The following is a 26,153-nucleotide window of genomic DNA, read 5'->3' on the forward strand; positions in this document are numbered from 1 at the left end:
CCACCCATGACATCTTCCTCACTTCATCCGAACCACCCCATAAGAACCTTCTCATCAAAGCTTCTAAATCATTGATAACCTTCTTGGGTGCCCTAAAAAGCGAAAAATAATAAGTGGGAAGACTATCCAGCACCGATTTAATAAGGGTTACCCGACCGGCAATAGATAACGAATTAACTTTCCATTTAGAAAGCCTCTTCTTGTACTTGGACACAACCGGTTCCCAATTAACCACCCTATTCATGTTAGCACCAACCACAATCCCTAGATAAGAAAACGGGATTCTACCCGGCTTACAACCCATGAAACCAGCTTGGATATCGATCTCACCATCTTCTACACCTACTCCAAATAACACTGATTTATGGAGATTAATCTTTAGCCCCGAACACAAGTAAAATATGCGAAGAATACGTTTCAAGTTATCAAAATTAAAAGAAGACCACTCTCCCATAATCATAGCATCATCCGCATAAAAAAGATGGGATAAAGTAGGACCTTCATTAGGAAGAGTAATACCATGAAACGCACCTATATCACAGGCTTGTTTCAACATACCTGAAAAAGCCTCCATCAGAATAATAAAAAGAAAAGGCGATAGCGGGTCACCTTGACGAATGCCTTTATGACACCCAAATTCGAAAGTAGGAGATCCATTAACAAGAACAGATGATCTGGTTGCCAACAAAATACCACTAATCCAATCACACCAGACCGAAGGAAAACCCATCTGAGAAAGAACCGACAACAAGAACTCCCAATTCACATTATCATAGGCTTTATCGAAGTCAATCTTGAACATAAAAATTCTTCTCTCCCTCTTCTTAGCCCAAGCAATAACCTCATTAGCCACCAAAGGGCCATCAAGAATATATCTTCCTGATAAGAAAGCCGACTGATGCTCTGAGACAATCTTATTCATAACCGTTTTGAGTCGATTCACTAACACCTTCGACACAGTCTTTAAAATACAACCAATGAGACTTATCGGTCTAAAATCCCCCAAAGATGACGGATTGTTTACCTTAGGAATTAAGGTGATAAAAGACGATCCAACCCCCAAGCAAAAACTTTTAACACTATGAAAATGATCAAGAATATCCGCAAAATCCTTCTCGAACAACTCCAAAAAAAACCGAATGAACCTAAAATTAAAACCATCCGGCCCAGAAGCTTTGTCACTACCGCATTCAAAAACCGTCTTCTTGATCTCATGCACGGAAAAATCACTGATCAAAAAATCCGCCTCCACCGAAGACAAGACCGAAAACCCATATCCAATCAACCGAGGCCGATGTGTAATAGATTCTTTAAACTTACCAGCAAAGAAACGCAAAACTTCCTTTTTAATGAGAACCGGGTTTGTTTCCCACGCCCCATTCACTTCCAAACCTGAAAAATAATTTGAAGCTTTACATTTATTAATAAAACCGTGAAAAAATCGAGAATTTTCGTCTCCATGAATCGCCCAATTAAACCGAGCCTTTTGCTTCAAATCCCGGTAATAATGATTATCCAACTCGCCTAGCCGTCTTTTAATTTCTCTTAAAGACCATGTCTCTTCTTCCAACAAATCCCGAACCTCCATGGTTTGGTCCAAATCACGCAACTCTTGCTCCAATAAAACCCTTTCCTCCTTTTCTTTGGCTTTACAATCGATCGCCCATCTAGAGATAGCATCACGCAAAGCTTTAAATTTATACAACAATCTCGCGTCCGGAGAACCATGAAACGAGCCATCAACAAGCGTCTTCTTAACCAACGTCCCAAAATCCTCTCTACCAAGCCATGAATTGAAAAACCTAAACGGTTTGGGACCATAGTTCTTGGAAGAACCAATTTTCAAAACCAACGGACTATGATCCGGCTTATTCCTTTCGAGAGCAATATACTCCGCACACGGCCATTCCATAAAGAAACCCCAATTAACGAAGATTCTGTCAATAAGGCTAAATTTATTTCCTGCAACAAAAGTAAAACGCCTCCCTTTCAAGGAGTACTCGTGAAGATTCGAATCATCAATGAAATCGTTAAACTCATTGGCCGCACCCACATTAAACAAAGAATTCCGCCTATCCTCGGCACACCGAACCGAGTTAAAATCTCCTGCCACAATCCACCTCTCATTACCCTCCCCGATCAAATCACGAATTTCCCTCCAAAGTGCTCGTTTAGTAACTAGATTTTGAGGAGAATAAACATTGAGAATATGAAACAAGCTACTCTTTCCTTTCACAGTGCCCGAAACTAGAAGCCAATTATTATTCTTGACCACCCTTTCCATACGAAAGACTTGGGAATCCCAGATCGATAATAACCCACCCGACCTTCCAGACGAAGGAACCCAATCAAATGAATACTCAACGGTCATTTAATTGAGAGAAAAATTGTTACATACACATAAATCATAACTACCTAACAGTATGAATTGCAAAGTTTTAAAAATGGCATTTACCATGAAATGTAGAGCACGCAACTTTAGCACAAGTCAAAGCAAAAGAAAACATAATTCTTTGTAAGTTTCTATCTTAAAATAAAACAAAAGAGACTGCAGTTGCATGAAATCATAGCCTTTATCCATAAATCCACTTCCCCAGTTAACAAAAGAAAATGAAAATTAAAAACAAAGACCCAATTTCTACAAACAATTGAAAGTACTCCTGGTAAAGCTCAACTTACAACAGCATGAAGCATCATTTTGATTAATAGAAAGTTATTGACTTTGATAGAATTGAACAAGGAAACCAACCTTATGATTTAACTGTTGGATTTGGATGGCGTAGGGTTTGAAACAAAAGATGTAACAAAGTAGAGTTAGGGTTTGGAAAAAACACAAGGGAGCAATAAACATCGTTGATAACACTTCCTGATGTGATCCCACACTGTCTTCGCAAAGGAACAGAGAACCAGAATACGTATTAATTAGGAGAGCAACAACCCTCATGGGAACATCCTTGTGGTAATGGTGTATTGACCTAAGCAAATGGTGAATGGTTTGAATCTTACAATATGCATTCGAGTATAGAGGTGACTTAACAATAGTGTAGGTGTCAATTTAAAAAGAGTAGGAGAATGACGACCAAGCTTTCCAAAACAAAACCTATTTTCCAATGAAATGGAGACGAGCAAATTTTCAAAAAACGTTACTTAGTTTTCCACAAACAAAAAGAAAAACTTTGTTCGACACTTAAAAGTGGACAGAGCTACATAGTGCCCACATTGCCGATAGCCTCTTGCCATAGTGACATCAGATGTTTATACTCACCAAGTTAGTGAGTTCAAGTACTAGAAAAGAAGCAATACATCGGTTTTGAAAGTAAATTTTAGAAGGGTGTGCGCTCAATGTTCAAAAAAAGGAACATATTGCCACGTAATAAGCACACCCATTAAAAACTATATACAAACGTTACTAAGTCTAGTTCTGAGCGCGCCAAGAAAAAAAGGGGCATTTTTTCACTTAGATGTGCATATTTGCTTTTCACAAGTCACTTGATAAATAACCAAACATTTTTCTTAAATCATACACAAATCAGACAACATACGCATTCTACCAACAAGTGGCACCGAGCAAGAACACAACAAACTCAAGAAACCTATTTTCTTGAAAATTCTATACACTAAACTGTAATATATATAAATTAAAGGAGGTCTTTAGCTAGTCTCACTGGTGCGTCCTGTAAAAATGCCACGTCACTATTTGGTGCAGTTAACAGATGATGATCCACTTCATCTTCTTCACTCCCCATTGTGAAAGACGATTCACCAGAGCCCGACCCTTCATCTGTTTCATCAAGATTTTCAACTTTGTTGAGGATTGATTACTAATATATTTATATTTTGCTATAAACTAAGACTCACTGGAATATGTTGCATGATCAGGTAAATGTCTAACAGCTGCAACTTGAATGTTTTCTGGTAGTAAACACTTGCAAAAAGAACCTGTTTATCAAAATAACTTAAAATTTTAAATTGAAATTATGAAATCACTCTTTTAAATTTTTTTTGAAAGAAAGTCAAGCCCAAACATACCAACTTTAGCCAAACGGTTGACCCATCCGGGGATTGGTTTTCCGGTCAACTGCATGCTGACTTCATTAGTGAAGTGATTGCAGTTTTTTGCAATCAAATGATAAGTGTCACCATGATATTTATTAGAGAGATTTTCCATGAATGACCGAAATTCTGTTGGAGACATGTTAGTGGTGCCCAAAGGTATGGACCGCCTGAAGATAAAACCCGGGCAGCTTTTGGGTTCCACCTCAAACACCCCGCTGGTCGGGTACTCGTGGGCCCCAAATGCATATTCCATGTCATATACTGGTTTATCATATCAAAGAATGCAAACATATTACTTAATCAGACACGTCAATTACATAATTTGATACATCAATGATGTGTCTAAAACCAACTACAAAATTCGTATACATTAAATGTCCACTTTCGAGATTTTATTTGCACATTTGCGTGAATTATTTGTGAATTTGTAGAAAAAACGGTTACTGTAATGAAAACGAGGAAATCCGGAAAAAGGAACAAAAGTCGGAAACATTTGGAACCGTAGGCATGATAAAGAACACGTCCGGGATATGCAGCTACACAGTTTACTTTGCTTTCAGACCATTATGAGCTAATTCTCGTATATCACTTAGATGATACTTGGATGTTTGTTACTATTCATATGTTATTTTCGGGGGCGTTTTTGTTGGTTTCATAATACTAGTTCGTTTAATATTTCATTGTTCATGTCATGTGTATTCAATATAAATTAATTCAAACCCCACTTTGTGTGGATTATATGATCTTAGCATTTTAGAAAACACCCAGGACCACTTATTTCATTGTTAGATACCTAGATTTGATAACTTTCATTGGCACGTTTAGAACAGCTGACTATAGGTATGGTCATTGACAAATCTAGGGTTTTAGTTGATTAATTGAGCGTGCATCCATAGACATAGGCTTTAATAAAACGAGTGTTTAACTGTTTATGTTAGAAATCCCCCTTATGATTGTTTGTTTGGACTATAGTCTACAAGCTTTACTGTTAGATCATGTGTCTATACTTTATAGTGTTAGCATTCTAAGAGTTGTCGGATACTGGGATTAGATAACCTTAAAAGGTGTTTAATCCACTTTCGAGTATTCCAGCACAATTTATCGTCAAAGCTTCATTTTGGTGATGTTAGGTGGCTCCGAAATGATTGTAAAAATCCCAACTAGGCACTGACTAATTGCCTGCCTCCAGGCCCCACCCCACTGATTACTTTTGGGCTAATCGACCAATTAATAGATCAATGGTCAAATACAGCCAAAATCAGGATTAATCGGACTTGGTCGGCCTTTTTTGGCGAGGTTCCGACAAAAATCAGCAATTTCCGGCATGCTCCTGGCCAAAAACAGCGATTTCCAGCGAAATTCCAGCCAATTTGCGGCCAAAATGTGTATGTGTATTTGTAAAATTGAAAATCACAAATACAAATGTGTGTATCATAGTTATTAATATCGAGCGCTTTTTGCGCTTAAGCGCATTTAAAGCGTCAGGCGCATTAGCTGCGAGTTGCATGCCACAGATAATTAAAGACGCTTAGTCTTTTCCCAAACCTTCCCATGTGTATTAAAATATCATTTAAACAACTGTTCTTATTCTCTAGGAGTACCTAAAACTCCACTATTTAAGGGGTTCCATAATGAATCTTATAGCACACAAGATCATCAAGAAACTAAGAATTTACTGGTAACTTTTGTTCTTAATTTCCTATTTTCGGATTTCTTTCTTTTAATTCTGCTTTTTATGTTCTTTGTTTCTTATAATCTTATCTAACTTTAATATTCGATTCAGCAAATGGCTTAGTTTAGTTTAATACCGAAGCTAATGTGGTGGAAGTCAGGGGCGAAGCTCTTTGGGGACCGAGGGTGGCCCCGGTAACTGCCGTTTTCTCCGTTAGTAGGGCAAATTTCGCGTTTTTTTCTCGAAAATTTTTATAGGTATTAAGTGCGGTCACCCCCGATGTATTCTCCCAAAATGCTACCGGTCACCACTGATTTTTTTTAAATATGATACCCCATCGTTTGTTTTTTTTTTCTAAAACCTCGCAGTATTTATAAACAAAAGTTACAAAATAATAGTCAAATAGTAAAAGATTTATTTTTATAAATATTTTAGGTCTTTTCAATTCTTCTTCTATGTATTCACCCTTAGAGATGAGATCGATACGTATCGATACCAAAATATTCGGTTGGGTACCGGTATTGAAGGTAAAATTTGAGATATACCGGTACCAAAACTCAAAAATTTGGTACCTATTCGGTACCGACGCTACCAAATCTGTACCGATTTCGGTATCGGTACCGGTACCAATACCGAATTTGCTTATCCCTACCCACCCTTCCTCTCACATTATCATGAATATTTTAAGGTATTTATTGGTTAAAAAATTATTTTGTTTTTTCTATTGTAAGAACAGTTGTTTGAATAGATGAAGAAAAATTAGATATATAGATGTCATATTGTTTGATCCGACCCGACCCGAATCACCAACACGAACCGATTGTCGACCCGAAAATTTTTAAGTCCGTGACTTCGTTCACCCACGTGACTAAGCCCAAGCTTCGCCACCGGTGGAAGTTGAGGACACGTCCGATGATAATTGAGTTGTTTTAGTTTTTGGTTTTTCTATTTTTTGGTTTATCTAATTATTATGATGTACTTGGTACTATTTCATGTTGTGAATTTTGGATTTTGGTTTTTGGTTGTTTTATAAACTATTTGAAGAATGAATGTAGGCGTTCTTCATAAGATGTTCTATTTTAGTTAAATTTTTTGTTTTTTTAATGTGCACTTTCTTTTTAAATCAGGCGCTTTTTTTGCGAGCCTTAACGCATTCGAGCGCTTATCGCATTTGATAACTATGGTGTGTATATATATAAAACTGAAATTTATACATTAAAGTCCGATCCGATTAACCCGACTAGCGACTACAACAACTTGTCTACAGTGTTTTTATCGCTCTAGCTTTAAGAAGAATGACATGATTACATGTCCATGACCGTATTTCACATTTTTATTTCTATCTAACCGTAATCTCATAGGAGTTGTTACTAGTTCAAAAGGATTCAACACCTACGTAATACTTTTCTCCTACACTTATTAGTTAAAATTAGACTATGGTTGTAAAAATCTCGATTAATCACTACTTGGTCAAGATCGGTCAAAATTGATTGGTTATAAATTCCGATCCGATCAATCGCTAGTCCCTACTCCACCTAGCGAATTGGTACATCAAAACACGAATCGAAAGTAAAGTAATAGTGTACCTTCAATACCGGAATGGAAGATTCCAAAGCCTAGCCAGTAAAGGTAATCATTAACAGGAGTGAGATCGTATACATTAAGATACAGCAAAGCAGAAGCTTCATTCGTTCCTCCGTTTCTGGACGAGTTGATCGGAAACAGCCGCATTGTAATATGTTTATGCCAACAGATGCACTACTTTGCCCCCTGTTTAATCCGTCTAATTGTTTATTGTTGGAGTAAACCCTAAACTCAACCTTAAAAGACCCTAAATAAAATATCAAGTTAAAAGGCAATTGATGAGTAAATTGAAGCTAGTGCAAGGATTTTTATGCACTCTTACATTGATTTATTTATTTCAGCTGCAGGTTCAAGTCCTGTGTGGCGTCTGTTGTGTCTCATTTATTTAGCAACTTTTTTCGGGCAGCCCCCACCTTTGCGCAAATTATTTTCTCGGCAAATAAACGAGTTAATAGATGTAAAACTTTAAAACGATCTTCTAAACAACAAAAATGATCATTCAGTTCAGGTGTTTAACCTTTTAATTAACACAAATCAAACCATCTGGAGCACCGATCCTAGATACGTTTACATTAATTGGCCCGTATCCTCTTCGATTAAGAGTCCTAAAACATCGGTTTGAAATTCGTAAAAAACTTAACGGAGTTAAGGTTTTTTTTTAACAGAGCTCCAATAAGAAAAATAGGGTGCAAGATGTGACTAATGGCAAGAACTTAAAAGTGAAATTATTATCAGATCTAGTTTGTCTAAGAATTATGTACTTTAAGATAAATTATTATATTTTAAATGTTGGTGGAGGGGAGGAGAGAGCATATATTTAAAGCCGGTTTTGATTGTGAGAATGGTTAAATGTGGCCAGAGTTGATGTGGAGTAGAAGCGATCATGGTACCGGACTGGTACCGACCGATCCCGATCCCGAAAATCCCTAATTCTTGGTACTGATACCGGTACCAAAATATTTGGTTCGGTACCGGGACGGTACCGGTATTATACTGGTACCGGAGGTAAAAAATCGGGAAATACCGGTACTGTACCGATCTCGAAACTTAAAACTTTGGTACCGATTCGGTACCGACGGTACCAAATCGGTACCATTTCGGTACCGGTACCAATCGGTACCGATCTCGATTTTGCTCATCCCTAATGTGGAGTAAATCTTGAAGCCTCTATGATGCTCTTGGATGCTCATAGGTGTTGATAGTTTGGTTGCGAGTTAATGTACCATGTTTAAATGATACTAATGCCACCAATAAAAAGCTAGTGAAAAACTATAGAAGTTTGCATCCACATATATGTATATGTGACAGTGAGTGTTAAGTTTGTTGTTTTGTGTTCTTGAGATTATTGGTTCAAGACATGAGAAATAGTCTTTTGCACAATGAGTGGGGTAACGTTGCGTACAAAAGTATGTGGTTCCAGCGTTTAATTGTTGGTCAAAGAAAATAGAAGAAAGCTAGAAATAAATTTAGAGAGGACACGCTAGACTAATTTTTACAATTAATTCATAATAATGAAATACAACTAATATGCTTTAAATAGCCTTTACACAAAAGTTAAATAACTAACTCCACTACTTTAACTAAACACATTAAGTCAAGTGAAGGAAACTAAGTAAATGCAAGTACAATGGCAACGTGGGACTAGTAATGCGATTAAGGTCGTCAAAACCGTTCGTCGTTCGCTCGGAAAATGTTCGCTCGTTTTTTTGCTCGATTGTAAACGAGTCGCTATGCTCGGTTTGGTTTGCAAACTAGCCAAGCAACGAGCAAAGGTCTGCTCGGTTCGGTTCGGTTCGCTCGAATATTTTTTATTTATTTTATATATAATTATATATGAACAAATATATAAATATATAGACAAAACACATAAATATTAGCATACAATTTTTTAACCCCTTCAAATTTTTCCTATTCCGTTAATTTTTTAGTTTTATCTGTTCGCTTCAAGTTTTTAGAATACTAGAAGTTTGTTTACATGATTAATTTATCTCACTTCAAACTTACTTTTGATAAAAATTTACAATCTATTACACGTTTGTTTAAAAATTACTAGTTTATTTATAAAATATATAATTTACAACATTCAGACGTGTTTCTTATTGAAATTTTTAAAGTGAAAAAGAAATAAATAATGCTCGAAATAGCTCGATGTTCGTTTGAAAAATGTTCGATTCGATTTTGGCTCGTTTCTGTTTTCGCTCGGTTCGAATTTCAGCCGTTCGGTTTGGTTGTAAACGAGCCAAGCAACGAGCAAGCCTTCGCTCGGTTCGGCTCGGCTCGGCTCGTGAACAGCCCTAAATGCGATGAAGAATCTTATGCATGAATACGTGGGTTTGGATGAAGAATCTTATGTGTGTGTGTGTGACACACATATATAATATATAATAATAAACAAACAAGCACACTATCAATCAATCAATCAATCATACCCAGTAAAATCCCACCGACAGCAGAGCTATAGGTAGGGTCTGGGGAGGGTGGGATGTAGGCACACCGTACCTCTATCCAAAGGAATAAAGAGGTGGCTTCCAGAGAGACCCTCGGCTCTAAGAACATGTGTATGAAAAAAAAAAAAAAAAAAAAAAAAAAAAAAAAAAGTTTAACAGTTATATAACAAAAAAACTACTACTAATTATAATAATATTAATAATAAGGTCGCAGTTTAACCGCAATATAAAAGCTAATAATAATAATAAAATATGTAAGGGAAATACCATTATGGTAAGTGACCTAAATAAGTTAAGTCTAAGCCCTAAGGTATTCAATTCTCTCTAGGAATCCTTAGCTTTAATCCTACTTCTCCACGAATTCCTATCCTCAACCATGTCCTCGGAGAGATTTAGGTCTATCAAATCATGCCTAATCCTCTCATCCCAAGTCAATTTCGGTCGTCCTCTAACCCTCCTCCCCTCTATAGTAATGCTTTCTACGGATCTAACAGGATTCGTCGTCTGTCTTCTCTTTACATGTCCAAACCATCTCAATCTCCACTCTCTTATCTTGTCTGCTATGTTCGCCACCCCTACTCTCTCGCGAAGCACAACGTTTCTTATTCTGTCTAGCCTTGTGTGCCCACACATCCAACGTAGCATTCTCATTTCTGCTACCTCCATCTTCCGCACTTGTGCCTTCTTGATGGCCCAACAATCTGTTCCATATAGCATTGCAGGTCTAACTGCCACCCTATAGAATTTTCCCTTCAGATTAGTCGGGAAACTCTTGTCGCACAATATACCTGTGGCTGCTTTCCATCTACACCATCCTACCTGAACTCGGTGGGTCACATCACTGTCTAATTCCCCATCGCTCTGTACAAATGATCCTAAATACTTGAACTTCGTTACCTGCGGGACCACCTGCCCTTCAATTGTGATGTGTGCGTCTTCACTGTCGTTTATCTCACCAAAATCACAGTGTAGGTACTCCGTCTTAGATCGGCTAATCTTTAAACCTTTTGTCTCTAAGGTTGTTCGCCACTCCTCAAGCCTCATGTTTAGATCTTGTTTTTTCTCAGCAATTAACACAATATCGTCTGCGAACATCATGCACCACGGGAGAGTCCCCTGAATCGACTTTGACAACTCATCCAAGACTACTGCAAAAAGAAACGGGCTCAACGCTGACCCCTGGTGAAGACCTACCTCTACAGGAAAGAAATCAGTATCCCCCACTGGCGCACGGACACTTGTTTCACTCCTGGTATACATATCCATAATTATCTCTATGTATTTCCTGGGCACTCTTCTACCCTCCAAACACTCCCAGAGCACCTGTCGTGGCACACTGTCGTAGGCCTTTTCTAGGTCAATAAACACCATATGTAGATCACGCTTCTTCTCCTATACTTTTCCATTATCTCCCTATACGCTTCTTCTCCCTATACTTCTCCCTATACTTTTCCATTAGTCGGGAAACAAACAAGCACACTCCGGCGACAAAATGAAGGCCCCCCCCCCTTGTCGCCCCTATTATCGTAGGGGGCCGATGTTCCATGGAAAAAGCACCCCTTGTCGTCCCTAATTGCCGCCCACTACGCATGGCCTAAGTCAAACACTAGGTACACCCAACATAGAGTCCTATGTGGTAATCTTTTGGTTGAATGAATCGTGATCTCTTCAAGGTGTCTAATTTGTGTATCACAGTTTGACTCGTTTCGACTGAAACAAATCTGTCCTGACATACTCTATACAACAACACACGACCCGTTGAAACAAACAAGCTAAACACAGTAAGTTTATGCGTTAATATTAGCAAATTTTTGTAGTTTACTAAAATACCCTTGATGCAATATTTTGACCCGTTATGTTTTATGGATTAGATCAAATTCTCTGTGTAAACACAGCTGAGAGTAGCTACAATCACAACATGTAACAGAAGAAATATAAAACTGCAAGTGTGATTTAGCATTAAAACATACCAGAACTTGAGTGATCAAAACAGATCTGAACTTGATTGAGTGCTAAACAAAATTCAACAAAATCATAAACAATCCCAAAATCTAACGTATTTAGCATCATTAACAATCCCAAGCTAGTTATTAAAACAGACCCTTCTTGCTCATTTTATTAATATTGAATACAGTTTCTATATTGCAGTGGTTGTATGATTATTAATTGTTAGTTGTTTCTAAATCTGCTAATTCAAATAATTTCATTAGGTATTGATTACACCAAATAATTAGTTAAAGCCAAGAACTAGAATGTTAAAATGGCAATTAACCTAAAGTGGGTGATGATAACATAAATCCATGGGATTAAAAGTGTTGTTAGAAATTTTTTACATCGGACATACTTCGCACGATTGGAATTAGGGTGGCAAAACAAAACAACAATATTAACATCCAATTACAGCTATTATTATACAAATTAACATCAAATTAAAACGAAATTGAGGGCAGGTGTTACCTCAACGATTATGGCAAGAAATTAACACAAACGTCTTTAATTCTCTGCTACTTCTCGATGCCTGTTGAATTGTGAAAGGTATCATGGAAGGTGGTTGAAGACATGGCGGGTAGTGAGAGAAATTGCCGCCATGTTGATGATAAGGGTAAATATGGAATGGAAAAAATGAGCGTGGTTTTGATCCTTTGTTTCTCTCCGAATCATTCGGATTTGGAAAGAAATAAATATACTCTATAAATCTTCTCTTCTTTCTCTCCATTAAAATATCTCAGGAACACCAACTCTCTTCAATTTCTTCCAAAATCTCTTCTCTTCTCTCCATAACTGAATCTCTGGAACACACCGTAAGAGATTCGATCTTATTCGATCGTATGGACATGGTTACATTGTGCAGCAAACTTTTGCATGACTCATATTCCCATGCCTTGGGCCTTATGGAGCCCAATATATCAGTTTTTAGAGGCCTATATTGTACATAAACCAAAGTCTTCTCTCATAATTTGTATTCGCTGCCCAAAAATGATTATAAACGTATTCGTGAATTATGTAAATAGTTATATCATAATTACAAATTAGTTATATGAATATCAAATAAAGTTAGAAGACTTAAATATTAATCATTTAGTAAGCAACTTATTTGGGTATAACCACCTTGTTGACATGGAAGGCACATGGCGTATAATCCCCCATAAATGGATTATCACTACACATGGTCTAACTATTAGTTTAATTTGAAATATATTTACTCGCGTTTACGATTTATTTTGTCGTAGCTATTTTTTTACTGTTAGATACTAGTACAAAATAGTTCACATGGCCTTACCAATAACCCGCTAATTGAATGAGATTTACATAAATTACATTAAACATAGGTCACTACTTTAAACACCATACAAGTGTGTAATTATGACAAAATTGATCATGAACAATATTTTCTTATTATAATTATCTATGATTTTAATGCATGATTTAACTATAATAGATAGAAATTAATATTTTTACAGTTAAAATTTGGTACAATAATGCAAATTCAAAATCCATTTGCATGGTAGTACAACCAAATTAAACACACTCACAAAGTATAACCTCAGTCCAAAGTGTAAACGCAACTATGGCTTAAGACCACCCGTAGTGGCAACGTTGCCACCAACGTTGAGGACGAAAACGCGGGGGTACACCGCCCCTTGCGTTATATGAAATTGATTTTTGGCTGCGTTGTATACAAAACGCGGGGGTTGGCACACAAATCAAAAAAAATAGCCGTTGGGTGGGTGGGTCTTGTTGTTATGGTGGTGGTTGGTGGTAACGGGATCGCCGGAAAAATGGTGGTGGTGGCCAAACCCCTTTGGTAAAAAAAACGCACCGTACGTAGCGGTTTCAGATCTCCGGTCCGTTATATCCAGTCCGTCCGATCAGGACACGTGTACAGGTAGTTCTTCGAGTGATGAGAAGCTTGTTGTTGTTAGAGGAGTTGTGGAAACGAAGTCCGGTGGTAATGGAAACTGGAAGAAGCAGAATGTTTTGGTGTCGCATGAGTCGAACGAGAAGGCGGTTATCGTGCAGAGGACACAGACGGTATATATTATTATTGTGTTAGTTTTGGAATTTGTTTATATGTTGATTTATTAGAGGTGCTGTGAGTTGTGACTGAATTAGGTTATCTGAGCTTAGTTTGTTATGCGTAAATTAGCTCGTATATGAATCGTTCAGTGAACTGTTAGTGAATCGTTTGACTAATTTTTGTTCAATTATGTTCCTTTTAGGATTTGTTTATATGTTGATCTATTAGAGGTGTTGTGACCGAATTAGGTTATTTACCCAAACCCCTTTGGTAAAAAAAAACTTGGTTTATGCTTATGTTTATGTTACTAATATAGTGTTTTAATTATATATTTAATTATTTAAATGAATTATTATTTAATAAAACAAATAAAATTAATAATGACTGGGCGTCACGTGGCGCATAACCCCTGGATGTGAAGAGTTATGACCATAGCCTGTTTTTGTACAAAACCATAACTCTGACTGGGCGGCACGTGACGCATAACCCCTAAATATGAAGCTTTATGACTACACATGCTCTAAGCATCAAGCCACATCCAAAACAGGAACCAACTAGAAGAATATAAGCAATGACGTCACCAACAATGCAAGTTGCAACAACATAAATTCACGTGCGTAAAAGCACACTGCATTTAATGTCTTTCCAAGAAACATCCATTTTCCTCATGTCAAACAAAGTTGGAAAATACAAATTATTTATTATTTTTATTTTTATTTTTATTTAACCTTTAATACTTTTCTATCATCATTTACTATCCGTATATCAGGTGCATGAACCTTCCCATATCCCACACACCTATATATATATATATCATTTCGCCCTTCACACATACTTCACAACTATTAATATAACCGATTATTATTTACTGATTCTTGCTAAAAACATGATGGCAAATAATGGGTTTGATTCCGATTTTGCCCTTCTGGAGTCAATTAGCCGGTATTTACTAGACGAATCCACCATCAACTCCGGCGAAGGGTTACCACCGATGTACTGCCGAGGCAATGATAATCTATTCCCATGCTTATCAGACACATGGGGTGAGTTACCATTAAAAACCAACGATTCAGATGACATGTTAATCGCCAGGTTTCTTCACGAAGCGTTGGATTTCCAAACTGAAACCCCACCGTCGCCGGCGCCGGCAAACTCGCCGGAAAATTTCGTATCATTGAAATCCGAGCCGGAGAGTTTAATTTTTGCGGCGGAACCGGCGACCCAGATGAGGGGTAAGCATTACCGAGGCGTACGGAGGCGGCCGTGGGGTAAATTTGCGGCGGAGATTAGGGATCCGGCGAAGAATGGGGCGCGTGTGTGGCTTGGGACGTTTGAGACGGCGGAGGATGCGGCGGTGGCGTATGATAGGGCGGCGTACAGGATGCGTGGGGCACGTGCGTTGTTGAATTTTCCGTTGAGGATTAATTCCGGCGAGCCGGAGCCGGTACGGGTGAGGTCAAAGCGGAGGTCAACGTCGCCGGAGAGTTCGAGTTCGTCAGAGGATAGGCCGACGAAAAGGAAAGTAGTGGAAGGACAGTGACTGACCGTTAATTCTGTCACATTTTTCTTTTATTTTTTTTATTTTATTGTGTAATGGGTGTTTTTTGTGCATAAATGAAAATATTATTATTTTATTTTGAATGTTTTTTTATATTTATTTTTATTAATTTTTTTTAACAACCAACTCACACATTTAAAGAACTATTCTTAAATATGTGTCTTTATGTTTGCTACGAGACTTATTACTTAAGCATAACACGTTAAACCTAGTCTCACCGGTTGAATATCTTAACTGGACCGGGTTTTCGGTCCGGATTTTTAGAATCTCTCTTCAATAATCGAAGTTATTGAAGACTTTGATGTACTATGTTTTTAATCTTTATACATCTTTATAATCTACAAGTCTTAGTTAATAAAGTAGTATCAAATTTTTTATATTAGTTTTATAAACGAATTCATTTCATATATTTTATTCATTAATCGATATAAAACATCCGAACGATTTACAATGAAGTGGCATGTAAACGGGCAAGAAGTTGCGCCGCAACCCCCTTTTGGATAGCAAACTCAATCCTATAAAAAAAACAAATTTTCGGTTCTTATAGGCAGATACATTACTTTTTTTTTGAAATGCCAATATATTAAAAAATCGAAACGGAGACTCACAAGGAGCAAGAACCCCAACAAGTACAAAAACACAATAAAACAAAGAAACAACAGCAGCAAATGTTCTACAATTGAAAATTAACAAAGTAAAAACTGCATCATTTCTCCCAATCTAGATAGATACATTACTATGCACGACTTTATAAACTCTGTTCAAAATGTCCACGGCATCGGGACTGACTACTCTGTTTAAAAACGATTTTATTTTTTAAATTTACTGACATCATCCCCTTTTGACACCAATCCGATTAGTAGGCTAACATGGGAAATAATCAATGGTATTAAAAGAAAACCACACAATGTTTTCAAGTTTATCTTGATATCACAAAAGAGCTCACATAAGCATAAAGTATTTTCCATATTTACAACCAATAGATAAAATGTGACTCAGATTACAGGATCAAGATGTACTTCGTTTGATTTGTTATTTATCTAGAAAGTTACGTCCGAAAGTAACTGAATTAAATAAATAAAACATCGTCGATATCAATCTTGATTAAAATAAAATCTGTTTTTGGTATATATTGATATAAATATTAAGTTTCTTCCATTACTTTAATAGTCTTTTAAAAGTATCTTTAAATCTAAAGATGCATATGACGTTGGGGTTTCTAGAAGACATTTAAGATTCGGATAACTTTAATATTAAGAAAATGATATGAAAAATAAATATAAATTAAAATAAATAAAAAGTACAAAGAGACTTGTACGCCCACGTGCAAGCAATAAATGCTTGAAGAAAGACCTAAAATAGTCAAATAAGAAATATTCAATCCTGATTATGATATGAACGGATGTGGCGACAAGAATAAGGTCCGGTGAAGACTGCAACTATTTTGACTTTGAATTGAAAACATTATTGATAAGGCTGAGGGGTGTGGGGGGCTCTAACGGGGACGCGAGTGGGGGCTCCAGCCAATAATATTGTGACGTGTGGCAGAGAGAGAAACTGGATAAGATGGGTGTTGGAGCCCCCGCTGGAGCCCCTGGCCCTGGTGTGGAGGGGCGCGAGCAGGGGCTCCAGCGGATTTTTTTTTTATTTTTTTATAAATATATTCAAAAAACGTATTATTAAAAAAACTCATAAATTATTAAAAAAAATACACATTTTTTTTAAAATTCAAATTACAAAAAAAACATACTAAAAATTAAACAAACAATAATACTTAATAATAACACTAATCTAATACAAGATCATCGGGTCGCCTCTCCCACAAATGTTCAACCAACTCATGTCGAAGCTCCCCGTGTATCTCACGGCTCTTGATATTTGCTATGTTGTGAAGTTTTTGTTGATCACTGATTGTGGACGGTTGTGGCGGAATGTCACCTTGGTAGTTTTGGCAGATAGCTTTGCCCTCGTCTTCTAACGTCATGTTGTGTAGGATCAGACACGTGTAGACGACGTCCGTTATCCTCTCCCGAGTCCAATAACGTATCGGGTTCGCCAGAACATAATATTGTTTTTTTATAGCTCCAAAAGCTCTTTCAATATCTTTTCTAGCAGACTCTTGCTTCTTCGTAAAATACTTCCGTTTGTCGGCGATTGGATCTGTAAAAGCTTGAACTAACAAAGCCCATTCGTTGTAAATACCATCGACCAGATAGTACCCGTACTTGAAGAGTTCTCCATTTGCAACAAAAGATTGAGGTGGTTCAACCCCGTCGATAAGGTCGTTGATCAAATTTGACTGATCGATAACATTAAGATCGTTATTTGACCCAGCAACACCAAAAAAAGCATGCCAAAACCAAAGATCCTGTGACACCGCCGCCTCAAGTATAAGGGTCGGCCCTTCATGATCACCACGGTGGAACTGACCTCGCCAGGCCGTTGGACACATAGCCCATCCAACATGCGTACAATCGATGCTACCTAGCATCCCAGGAAAACCATGTTTTTCTGCGTGCACCTCATATATGCGTTGGATGTCATACATTGTAGGTTTACGCAGATATCTCCGAGCGTAAGTCGATATGACTCCTACGTACAATATACATTACAAAATTAATGTCATACATTGGTTGATATTTAATAAAAAGTAAAATTAATGTTTTTTACCTTGGCAGAAAAAATGAAGGGATTCACGTGCAACCCTTTTCGACATCTGTAAATACTCATCCAAAGCGTCCGACGAGATGCCGTACGCTAATTGACGGATAGCAGCCGTGCATTTTTGAAGAGGAGTAAAACCGGGGAGACCCCTAGCATCCTCCCTTTGTTGAAAAAAGGGATACCGTGCCTCTAAATCACTTGCTATACGCATGAACAATTGCCTGCTCATTCGGAAACGAGTTCGAAAATCCGACTCCGCATATACCGGTTGAGGGCTAAAATAATGCCTAATCAAAGTATCGTTAGCACCCGATCGATCACGATCACGAGGTGGTGCTCTAACCCTCGGGAGTCGAGGTTGATGGGCTTGATTTTGCAAGAGATTGACCACGGTTGCGGTCAAAACTCCCCCTACATGAAGAAGCAAATCATCCTCTTCGGAGGAGTCGGAATCAGACGAGTACGACGACATTATTTTTAAAAAAAAAATTGGGAAGATGGGTTGATTTTGGGTTTTTTTTTGAAGTTGTGGTAATTGATTTATATGAAATTGGTTATATATAGGAAGAAAAAACTTTTTTTTTTATTAAATTATGAGCCCAACGGCTCAATTAAATGGTCCAACGGCTCTTTCACGTCTCCCAAAGACCCTTTACGCCATATGCCTCCCGCTAGCAGGCCGCCTTGTTTTCCGCGCTCGCGCCCCTCTCGCGCCCCTCTCGCGCCTCGGTGGTGTGGTGCTCGCGCCCGGAGGGGCTCTCGCGCCCCCGCTGAAGCCCCACACCCCTCAGCCTAACTTAATTTAAATCATTTAGACTTCCGTCGGGCTGTAGTACGGTAATTCTGGTACCGGTCTATAAAAAATCGGTAGGCTATATGTATTTTTGACGGTCTTTGTGTTGGTGACTTAATGATAAAGGCAAAGTGTCTTAAACATTTAAAATTTATGAGTTTAAATCCTTAAAACTATTAGGAAAAAAAATTTGCTGTTAAAATGAAATATATTTTTGACTATACAATCAATCATACATTTAAAACTCAGTCTCAAAGAAGCTTATTTTCGACTTCACTGAGCTTGCGATCATAAATAAGCCTTATCAAGTATATTATTATACATAACTTTTATTTAATATATTAAATATATATATATATATGTATATTTATATAATGATAATTAATACATACAAAATTATGAATAAAATTACTAAATACTATATACTAAGTTTTATGCAAACATTGTAATTATAAATATGTAAAATTATTATAAATAACAATAAATTAACTGTAAATAAGAAACAAGTTGAGCTGAAGTTTGAAAACCTACTCACGGCTCAAGTTCAACTTTTAGAAATAAAGCTATTGACGAGTCGAATGTTTAATACTTTTTACTTTTAATATAAATAAGGTTTTAAGTTATATAAGATTTTCAGTAACTTTAGAGTTGTAGTTAAGTTTTTATAATTAACAATGTAAAAGATATTAGCTAGCACACATCTTTATAATAAAGTCAATGAATTTACAGAATTTGTCAATTTGCTCTTGCTTCACATATCTTCCAACTCAAAGTCTGTTCACAATCAAGATAAAACTAAAAATGTACGTCAACTGGTGTGAAACAAAAATGTTAGTATTCAAATAATGTTATTAAATTTCATTTAGGAATTTTCGAATTGAAAACTACACCTAATAGTCGTTGTTCTTTTGTCAAATATGCTTTCAATAGCTTGAATGTTCATTTAAATTTAAGATATTATAGTTTCAATAAGAAATAGTTTGGTTGTATAGGTATGGATGAATAGATGATCCAATCTAAGCCATAATTATAACTACTTGTTTTTGTTTTTTTTACACATCACTTATCTTCTACAAGTCATTCTCATTTTGACGAGGTGTTAAGGTACTTAGTGTATAGAATAAAAGGTCAATAATTCAATACACGTAAAGTGTAATATTTAGCCGTTTAAAAAAAAAAAAAAGCTTATCTTCTGCCAATATTTTTTTGTTTTTTTCTCTATGTCATATATATACTCTCATGCTCCAAAGTAAAAGTAAAATATTTCCCTTTTGTTTTCTTTCTTCGTTTCACACTTACCGCATATATGGATTCTTTCAACTCCGATACAATAAATCTTATGGCATCCCCAATGTTCTGTTATAGTACGAAATATGTTACTTTTAGAACTTTAATAACATTATGACATTTTGGCGTGAGCTATTTGTAACTAATTACATCAGGTATGGAGTGCATTGTTTAAATTTTACATTCGATGGCTATGGAGTATTTTGAGGAATTGAAACCGGTGCAATGAAACTTTGTGGTTGATGGTAGATTGGCATGAATGCAATTTGAAGATACCTTGTGCGTGTCATTGTTGTGTTTTTCTATGATTGCAAGATCGTGGCGGGTGATGTGATATTTTTTTAATGAAAATTAAGAGCGTTTATCAAGCAGTAGAGTGTGTATTCATAACAACGAAGTAAATGGAAAAATTTGCATGTATTGAAGTAAAGATTCAAGGAGTAGGCTATTAGGTGAGCGTGAAGGGATCGTCTATTTGGATTCATTCGATTGTTAAGATGGGGGATCAATAACGTGATGGAGGATGATAGCTCCAAGGGTGGCAAGGAAAATCGGTTGAAAGGGGTAGTTCTAAATACGATATTTTCATGATTCATGAATGAATTATTAAAATATATTGAAATTTGTTCGGTTATGGGTTTTGATGAATTGTGTAAGTGAATGTATACGTGACTACTTTGGTAATATTAATTATTTGTGTAAGTGAATTCGTAGTGGATAAATGAATGTATTCTCTCTTAACGTACGTGGGATCATGAATATTTGTTCGAAACATGGGAAGAAATTTTTGGGCTTACAACAGAGGCATTTGGTTTTGTTGGAGTTATTTAAATTGAAAAGTATGTGGTGAAATTATAATTTTGATTATGTATGACTAGTTTGTAATTGAATTCGAATAAAATCATACGAATAATATTATTAGTCAAACAAATAAAAGTGTGCTGTTAACCTAAAAAGTTGTAAGATAATAGGTTATTTGTTAGTTCTTTGTTAATTAAGATTGCTAGATTTATTTTTTCGTAAGGAGTCCGTCTAGGTTTGATTGATTAACATTGTCTACCGAGTCAATTGAGTTTATTAAATTACCTTTGATTTCTGCGTTGTAAGGTAGGATTTCATTATAAAGGTACTCGTTCATAAATAATTAGATAACCGTAAGGGAGTCTAATATATAAAACTGGTGTGTCTTAAAACTTACTAGAAGTCCATAGGTGTCTTCTTGAGAACGGTCAGGGTCCTGTTCGGGTTTTATTTTAAGTAGGGCCGGCATATCGTGTATACCTGTACACGAGCACGAAATGTGTATCATGTACACGACACGAAAACTTATCGTGTACCTGTAACTCAAACACAAACATGTTACTACCTGGTATACACGATAATACACGATAGCATACGATAATGTGAGTTGAAGATGGAATGATGGCTGATGATGAATTTAGTATTTATGGTCGGCTGAAGATGGAATGATGGACGGAACTAGCGGTGGAGACGGGTGATGGCCGGCGACTGGAGGAAGGCCGGCGACAGGAGAATGCCCGGTGATGGGTGGGATGGCCGGCGACGGGTGTCAGGTGGGATGGATGTTGAGAGGCGACGGCTGGGCCTGGATGGTTGTAAGAATGAATTTAAGGTTAGGGATAATGGGATATAATATATATATATATATATATATATATATATATATATATGGTTTTAAAAATAACTAGGTATTAACAGGTACCTAACAAGTAAACATGTATTATATTGTTAAGGCACTGAAATTTGACACTGTGGATACGTTATCCTGGCATATGTCTAGATCAGTTATCCTTAACATGTGTTCCAGATCATATCAGGATCAAGGGTCCTCAGTACTTATTACTAATTAACGTTAAGAAGATATGGCACGTGGTCAAACGGCTGTAACACGTTTAGTGGGGATAATGGCGGATTTATAGGACTTCTTGTTGAGTCACAAATAACTGAGTGCTGAGGATATTTTATTCTTGAAGACGTGCTTGGATCAATTATCCTTCTGAAGAAATCTCTAGCTGAGTCTGGATCCAGGATCCTTAGTCAACATTGCTGTTGATGGATGATTGTCATATGAAGACTGATGTTTAATAACTGCAACGGCTCCTAGACCTAGTCTACCACTTATTTCGTTATGGAACTTCAATAAGCACGTGGTCAAACAGCACGATAGAAGAGAGTGAAGACTAGCAAGTTTTTAGGACCTAGTGGTTAGTTATTTTTGTTTCCTTTATAAACATTGAGTTGTGATCAACCCTAGGAGACACATACGGTTCACTAGCTTAATTACTGCATATTCTAGCTCACAAGTTCTTTGTAATCTCACACACACCTAGCTCGATTGTAATCGTTGATCAACAACTCCAACCATTGTAACCCCTTTTTGTGATTAATAAAGTGGTGATAGACGATTTGTCATCACCCAGGGTTTTTTTTCCTTTGATCTGAACAAGATCAAGGGATTTTTCCTCGCAACAAATCACGGTTTTCATATATTTTCCGTTCATATAATCGTTGTTATCGTTTTAGCACTAAACCTCACATAACAGATTTGGATACATTATCCTTAGCTGATTTTTATCCGAAACAATTTGGCACCCACGTGGGGCAATTGGTGCTATAATCCATATTATTCCCATCATTTTCAACCTTTTCATACCCATATTACTATCGATGGCCTCTCAATCAACCTCTGCTTCGTCAATTATGTCGTCTACGGTTCCTCTCTCATCAAGGACGTTGCCACCGATGCCTCCGCCAATCACGGGAGCACCAAGGGCTGCTGCTTCTGGAAGCAAGACGCAATTACCAGTCTTCCAAAGCTCGAAAACCGCTGCTGCTGCGCGGGTGGTTAATACTAACAATGATGTTTCATCTATGTTTCCGCAGGTTAAAGCATATATAGAGCAGCAGAACAAGACCAACCAGAGGATCCTTCGTGAGATAGAAGATCTCAAGAAGACTAAGAGGCCAGCGGAGGGTCACACTCCCCTGATACCCAGGATGCTGGATTTCACCAGTCCAGGATCCATGGCTCAGTTCACTCAAGGATCATCTATCCTTCAACAAGGGTCCATGGGTCAACAAACTCAAGGATCCTCACTGTTTCAGCCAGGATCATCTATACTCAACAAGGGTCCATAGGTCAACAGACTCAAGGATCCTCACTGTTTCAGCCAGGATCATTTATCCTTCAACAAGGGTCCATGGGTCAGCAAACTCAAGGATCCTCACACTTCCGACAAGGATCACCCATCCTTCATCTAGGATCCTCTGGATTATATCTTCAAGGATCCTATAATTCCCAACCTCAAGGATCCTTCTATCAGAATCAAGGATCCTCAGGAGTCCAACATCAACGATCCTCCGAAGTCCATGAAGGAGATTTCATTCCCATGCAGACTATCGCGTCAGGTGGTCCAACTCCTACCGCTGACTCTTCTTATCCCAGATACTCATCCAAGATGCCAACCTTCGCCCAGCAAAGAGGTAATTTGTTGATCCTTTATCCTTAGATGCTAACCGTGGTTCCATGCAGGATGCAGGTATCAACCAAGCTATGGCCAAGGAGCTACAGAAGCTCAAGGATATGATATCCAATGTTCCCGGGGTGATACGACCAATCCTCGAGATACCTGAGGAAAGCCACAAATTATCCAGATTTGCTCCGCCTATCTGTGATGCTGAAATCCCAAAGCGATTCCAAACCCCCCAACATGAAGACTTATGATGGAACCACTGATCCTGAAGAACATGTGGCAAAACACAGAGAAAGGATGGAGATCAACCCCATTCCTGAGAGACTCAAGGAAGCCTGCTTGTGTAAAGGCTTTGAATCCACACTAACAGGATCAGCATTAAAATGGCTTCTAAGTCTTCCTCCCTTTTCAATTACTTCTTTTTCACATTTAGTTAACTTGTTCAACAGTCAATTTTCCTGTAGCAGGAAATTTGAGAAGTTAACTAGTGATTACCGAGTTGTCCAACCAAGTGATGAATCCCTTAGGAATTTCGTCACGAGGTTCGATAGGGAAGCTCTGGAAATCCCTAATCTTGACATGGCTATTGCTGTTGAAGCCTTCAAGATGGGACTTCAGAGGGGCTCCCCCTTTTATGATGATCTTGTGATGACACCCTACAGGTCTCTAGATGAAGTAAGGAATAGAGCACTAAGGTTTATACGGTTGGAAGATGACAAAAGGATCCAAGAAAGATTGGGGGCTCAAGCAAAACAGGAATCCCCTGACAAGAATAAAGGATCCTCATACAGGAACAACAACTCAAAGCCATACACCAAGTTCAACAATCAAAACGTACGAGCAGTCGAAGAAGGAGATGATGATGAAGACTATTCCTGCATTTCTGAGTATTGTTTCTCCGTAGATACCCATGGCTTGATCTGTGCAATGAAGGATCTAGGGGACAAAGCAAGGTGTCCTCGTAATAATGAGAAGATGACCACCTTCAAAGACAAGTCCAAGTGGTGTGCCTTCCACGAAGATTTTGGCCACATGACAGACGAATGCATTGGCTTAAGGAGGGAAATTGGATACATCCTGAGCAAGGGCCACTTCAAAGAGCTCTTGGGAAGGAAGAAATCCAAGATCCAGGATCCTGAAGATCTTCCACAAAAAGCAACACCACCACCACCAGATGCTCACGTGATCAACTTTGTCTCCAGAGAATACGACATATTTCAAACTTCTTGTCCCGCAGAAGAATTCGAGTTGGACGATGAAAGAAGACCACTCATCCCCACTACTCGAGTGACTAATGAGAGAATCTTCTTCGACTCGAGTATCCAGGATCCTCACCAGGATGAGCTAAATGTGTGGACGGTCAATTTCATCTCTGGAGGATCAGACATATGTGGAACTTCTTTCTCTGCAGCAAAAAGACTTGCCAAAGAGATCAAATTGGATAACGAAGATCAACCAATAGTATCCACCAGTTTAACAACAGACAAAAGGATCTTCTTCGATGAGGAAGACAAACTAAACATCCAGGATCCTCATCATGACGGTTTGATTATTACTTTATTTATCGCTAACCATTATGTACGCAGGATCCTAGTTGACGGTGGGAGTTCGGTCAACATCATCCAACACGATGTCCTTAAGAAGATGAACATACCAAATTCAGAGATCATCCCTAGAACATCAGTGCTAGTCGGTTTCAGTGGAGAAACCAAGAAGACATTGGGGGACATCAACCTCCCAATTTATATTGAAGGGTTAAATTCATATAAAAAATTTTGTGTTATTGATAACCTTTCTTGTTGTAATGTTATTTTAGGTAGGCTCTGGTTGCATGGAATGAATGCGGTGGCCTCGACTTACCACCAATGTATCAAACTACCTACCCCATGGGGAGTTGTGAAGATAGTTGGTGATAAGGCGGAGGCCAAGAACTATTATTCTTCATCAATGAAGCCAAAAGCCAAGCAAACTATAGAATAGCAACCACAGCAACATCCTAAGGACGTGCTGGAAGCTCAGGAGAAAGACCTTAAAGAAGTATCATTAGACCCCAAGGATCCAGAGGTAAAGGTGTTCCTAGGATCCAGTATCCCCAGCAAGATTGAGGAGGATTTGGTATCCTTCTTAGGGCGAAGAAAATCTACATTTGCCTTCAAGCACTCAGACATGACAGGTATTTCAAAGGAGGTAATCACTCATAAATTAGGCCTTGATTTATCTATTAAACCCGTCCATCAGAATCGAAGAAAATTCGCTCCTGAGAGGAACAAGATCATACAAGAAGAATTTGAAAAACTTCTTAAGGCCGGTATGATCAGAGATGTTCAATATCCTCGATGGCTAGCTAATGTGGTCGTTGTTTCAAAAAAGAATGGAAAGTGGAGGGTGTGTGTCGATTTTACCGATTTAAACAAGGCATGCCCCAAGGATCCTTTCCCATTACCACATATAGACTCCATGGTGGATGCAACGGCAGGACATGAAATGCTTACCTTTATGGATGCTTCCTCTGGATTTCAACAAATTTAGATGGAACCACCTGATCAAGAGGATACAACCTTTATGACTCCTACCGGCATA

The 26,153-nt window shown here is 37.8% G+C and overlaps 1 protein-coding gene and 1 pseudogene across 1 annotated transcript; one reads left to right on the top strand and one right to left on the bottom strand.

The window, feature by feature from the left end:
* Positions 1-3,470: 3,470 nt before the first annotated feature.
* Positions 3,471-7,668, bottom strand: LOC143530096 (deSI-like protein At4g17486). The gene is made up of 5 exons (XM_077025725.1): positions 7,635-7,668; positions 7,315-7,559; positions 4,030-4,317; positions 3,859-3,939; positions 3,471-3,781 (listed from the first exon to the last, which is right to left on the bottom strand). Exons 2-5 carry the CDS (start codon positions 7,457-7,459, stop codon positions 3,639-3,641), a joined length of 657 nt encoding a protein of 218 aa, XP_076881840.1. The 5' UTR covers positions 7,460-7,559; positions 7,635-7,668; the 3' UTR covers positions 3,471-3,638.
* A 6,918-nt stretch (positions 7,669-14,586) lies between these two features.
* LOC143530105 (ethylene-responsive transcription factor 1A pseudogene) lies at positions 14,587-15,368 on the top strand (annotated as a pseudogene).
* Positions 15,369-26,153: the final 10,785 nt, after the last annotated feature.

Source organism: Bidens hawaiensis, unplaced genomic scaffold (genome assembly GCF_021521415.1).
Source record: "Bidens hawaiensis isolate Kalapana, Puna unplaced genomic scaffold, B.hawaiensis_p1.1 tig00000636_1, whole genome shotgun sequence".
NCBI lineage: Eukaryota > Viridiplantae > Streptophyta > Magnoliopsida > Asterales > Asteraceae > Bidens > Bidens hawaiensis.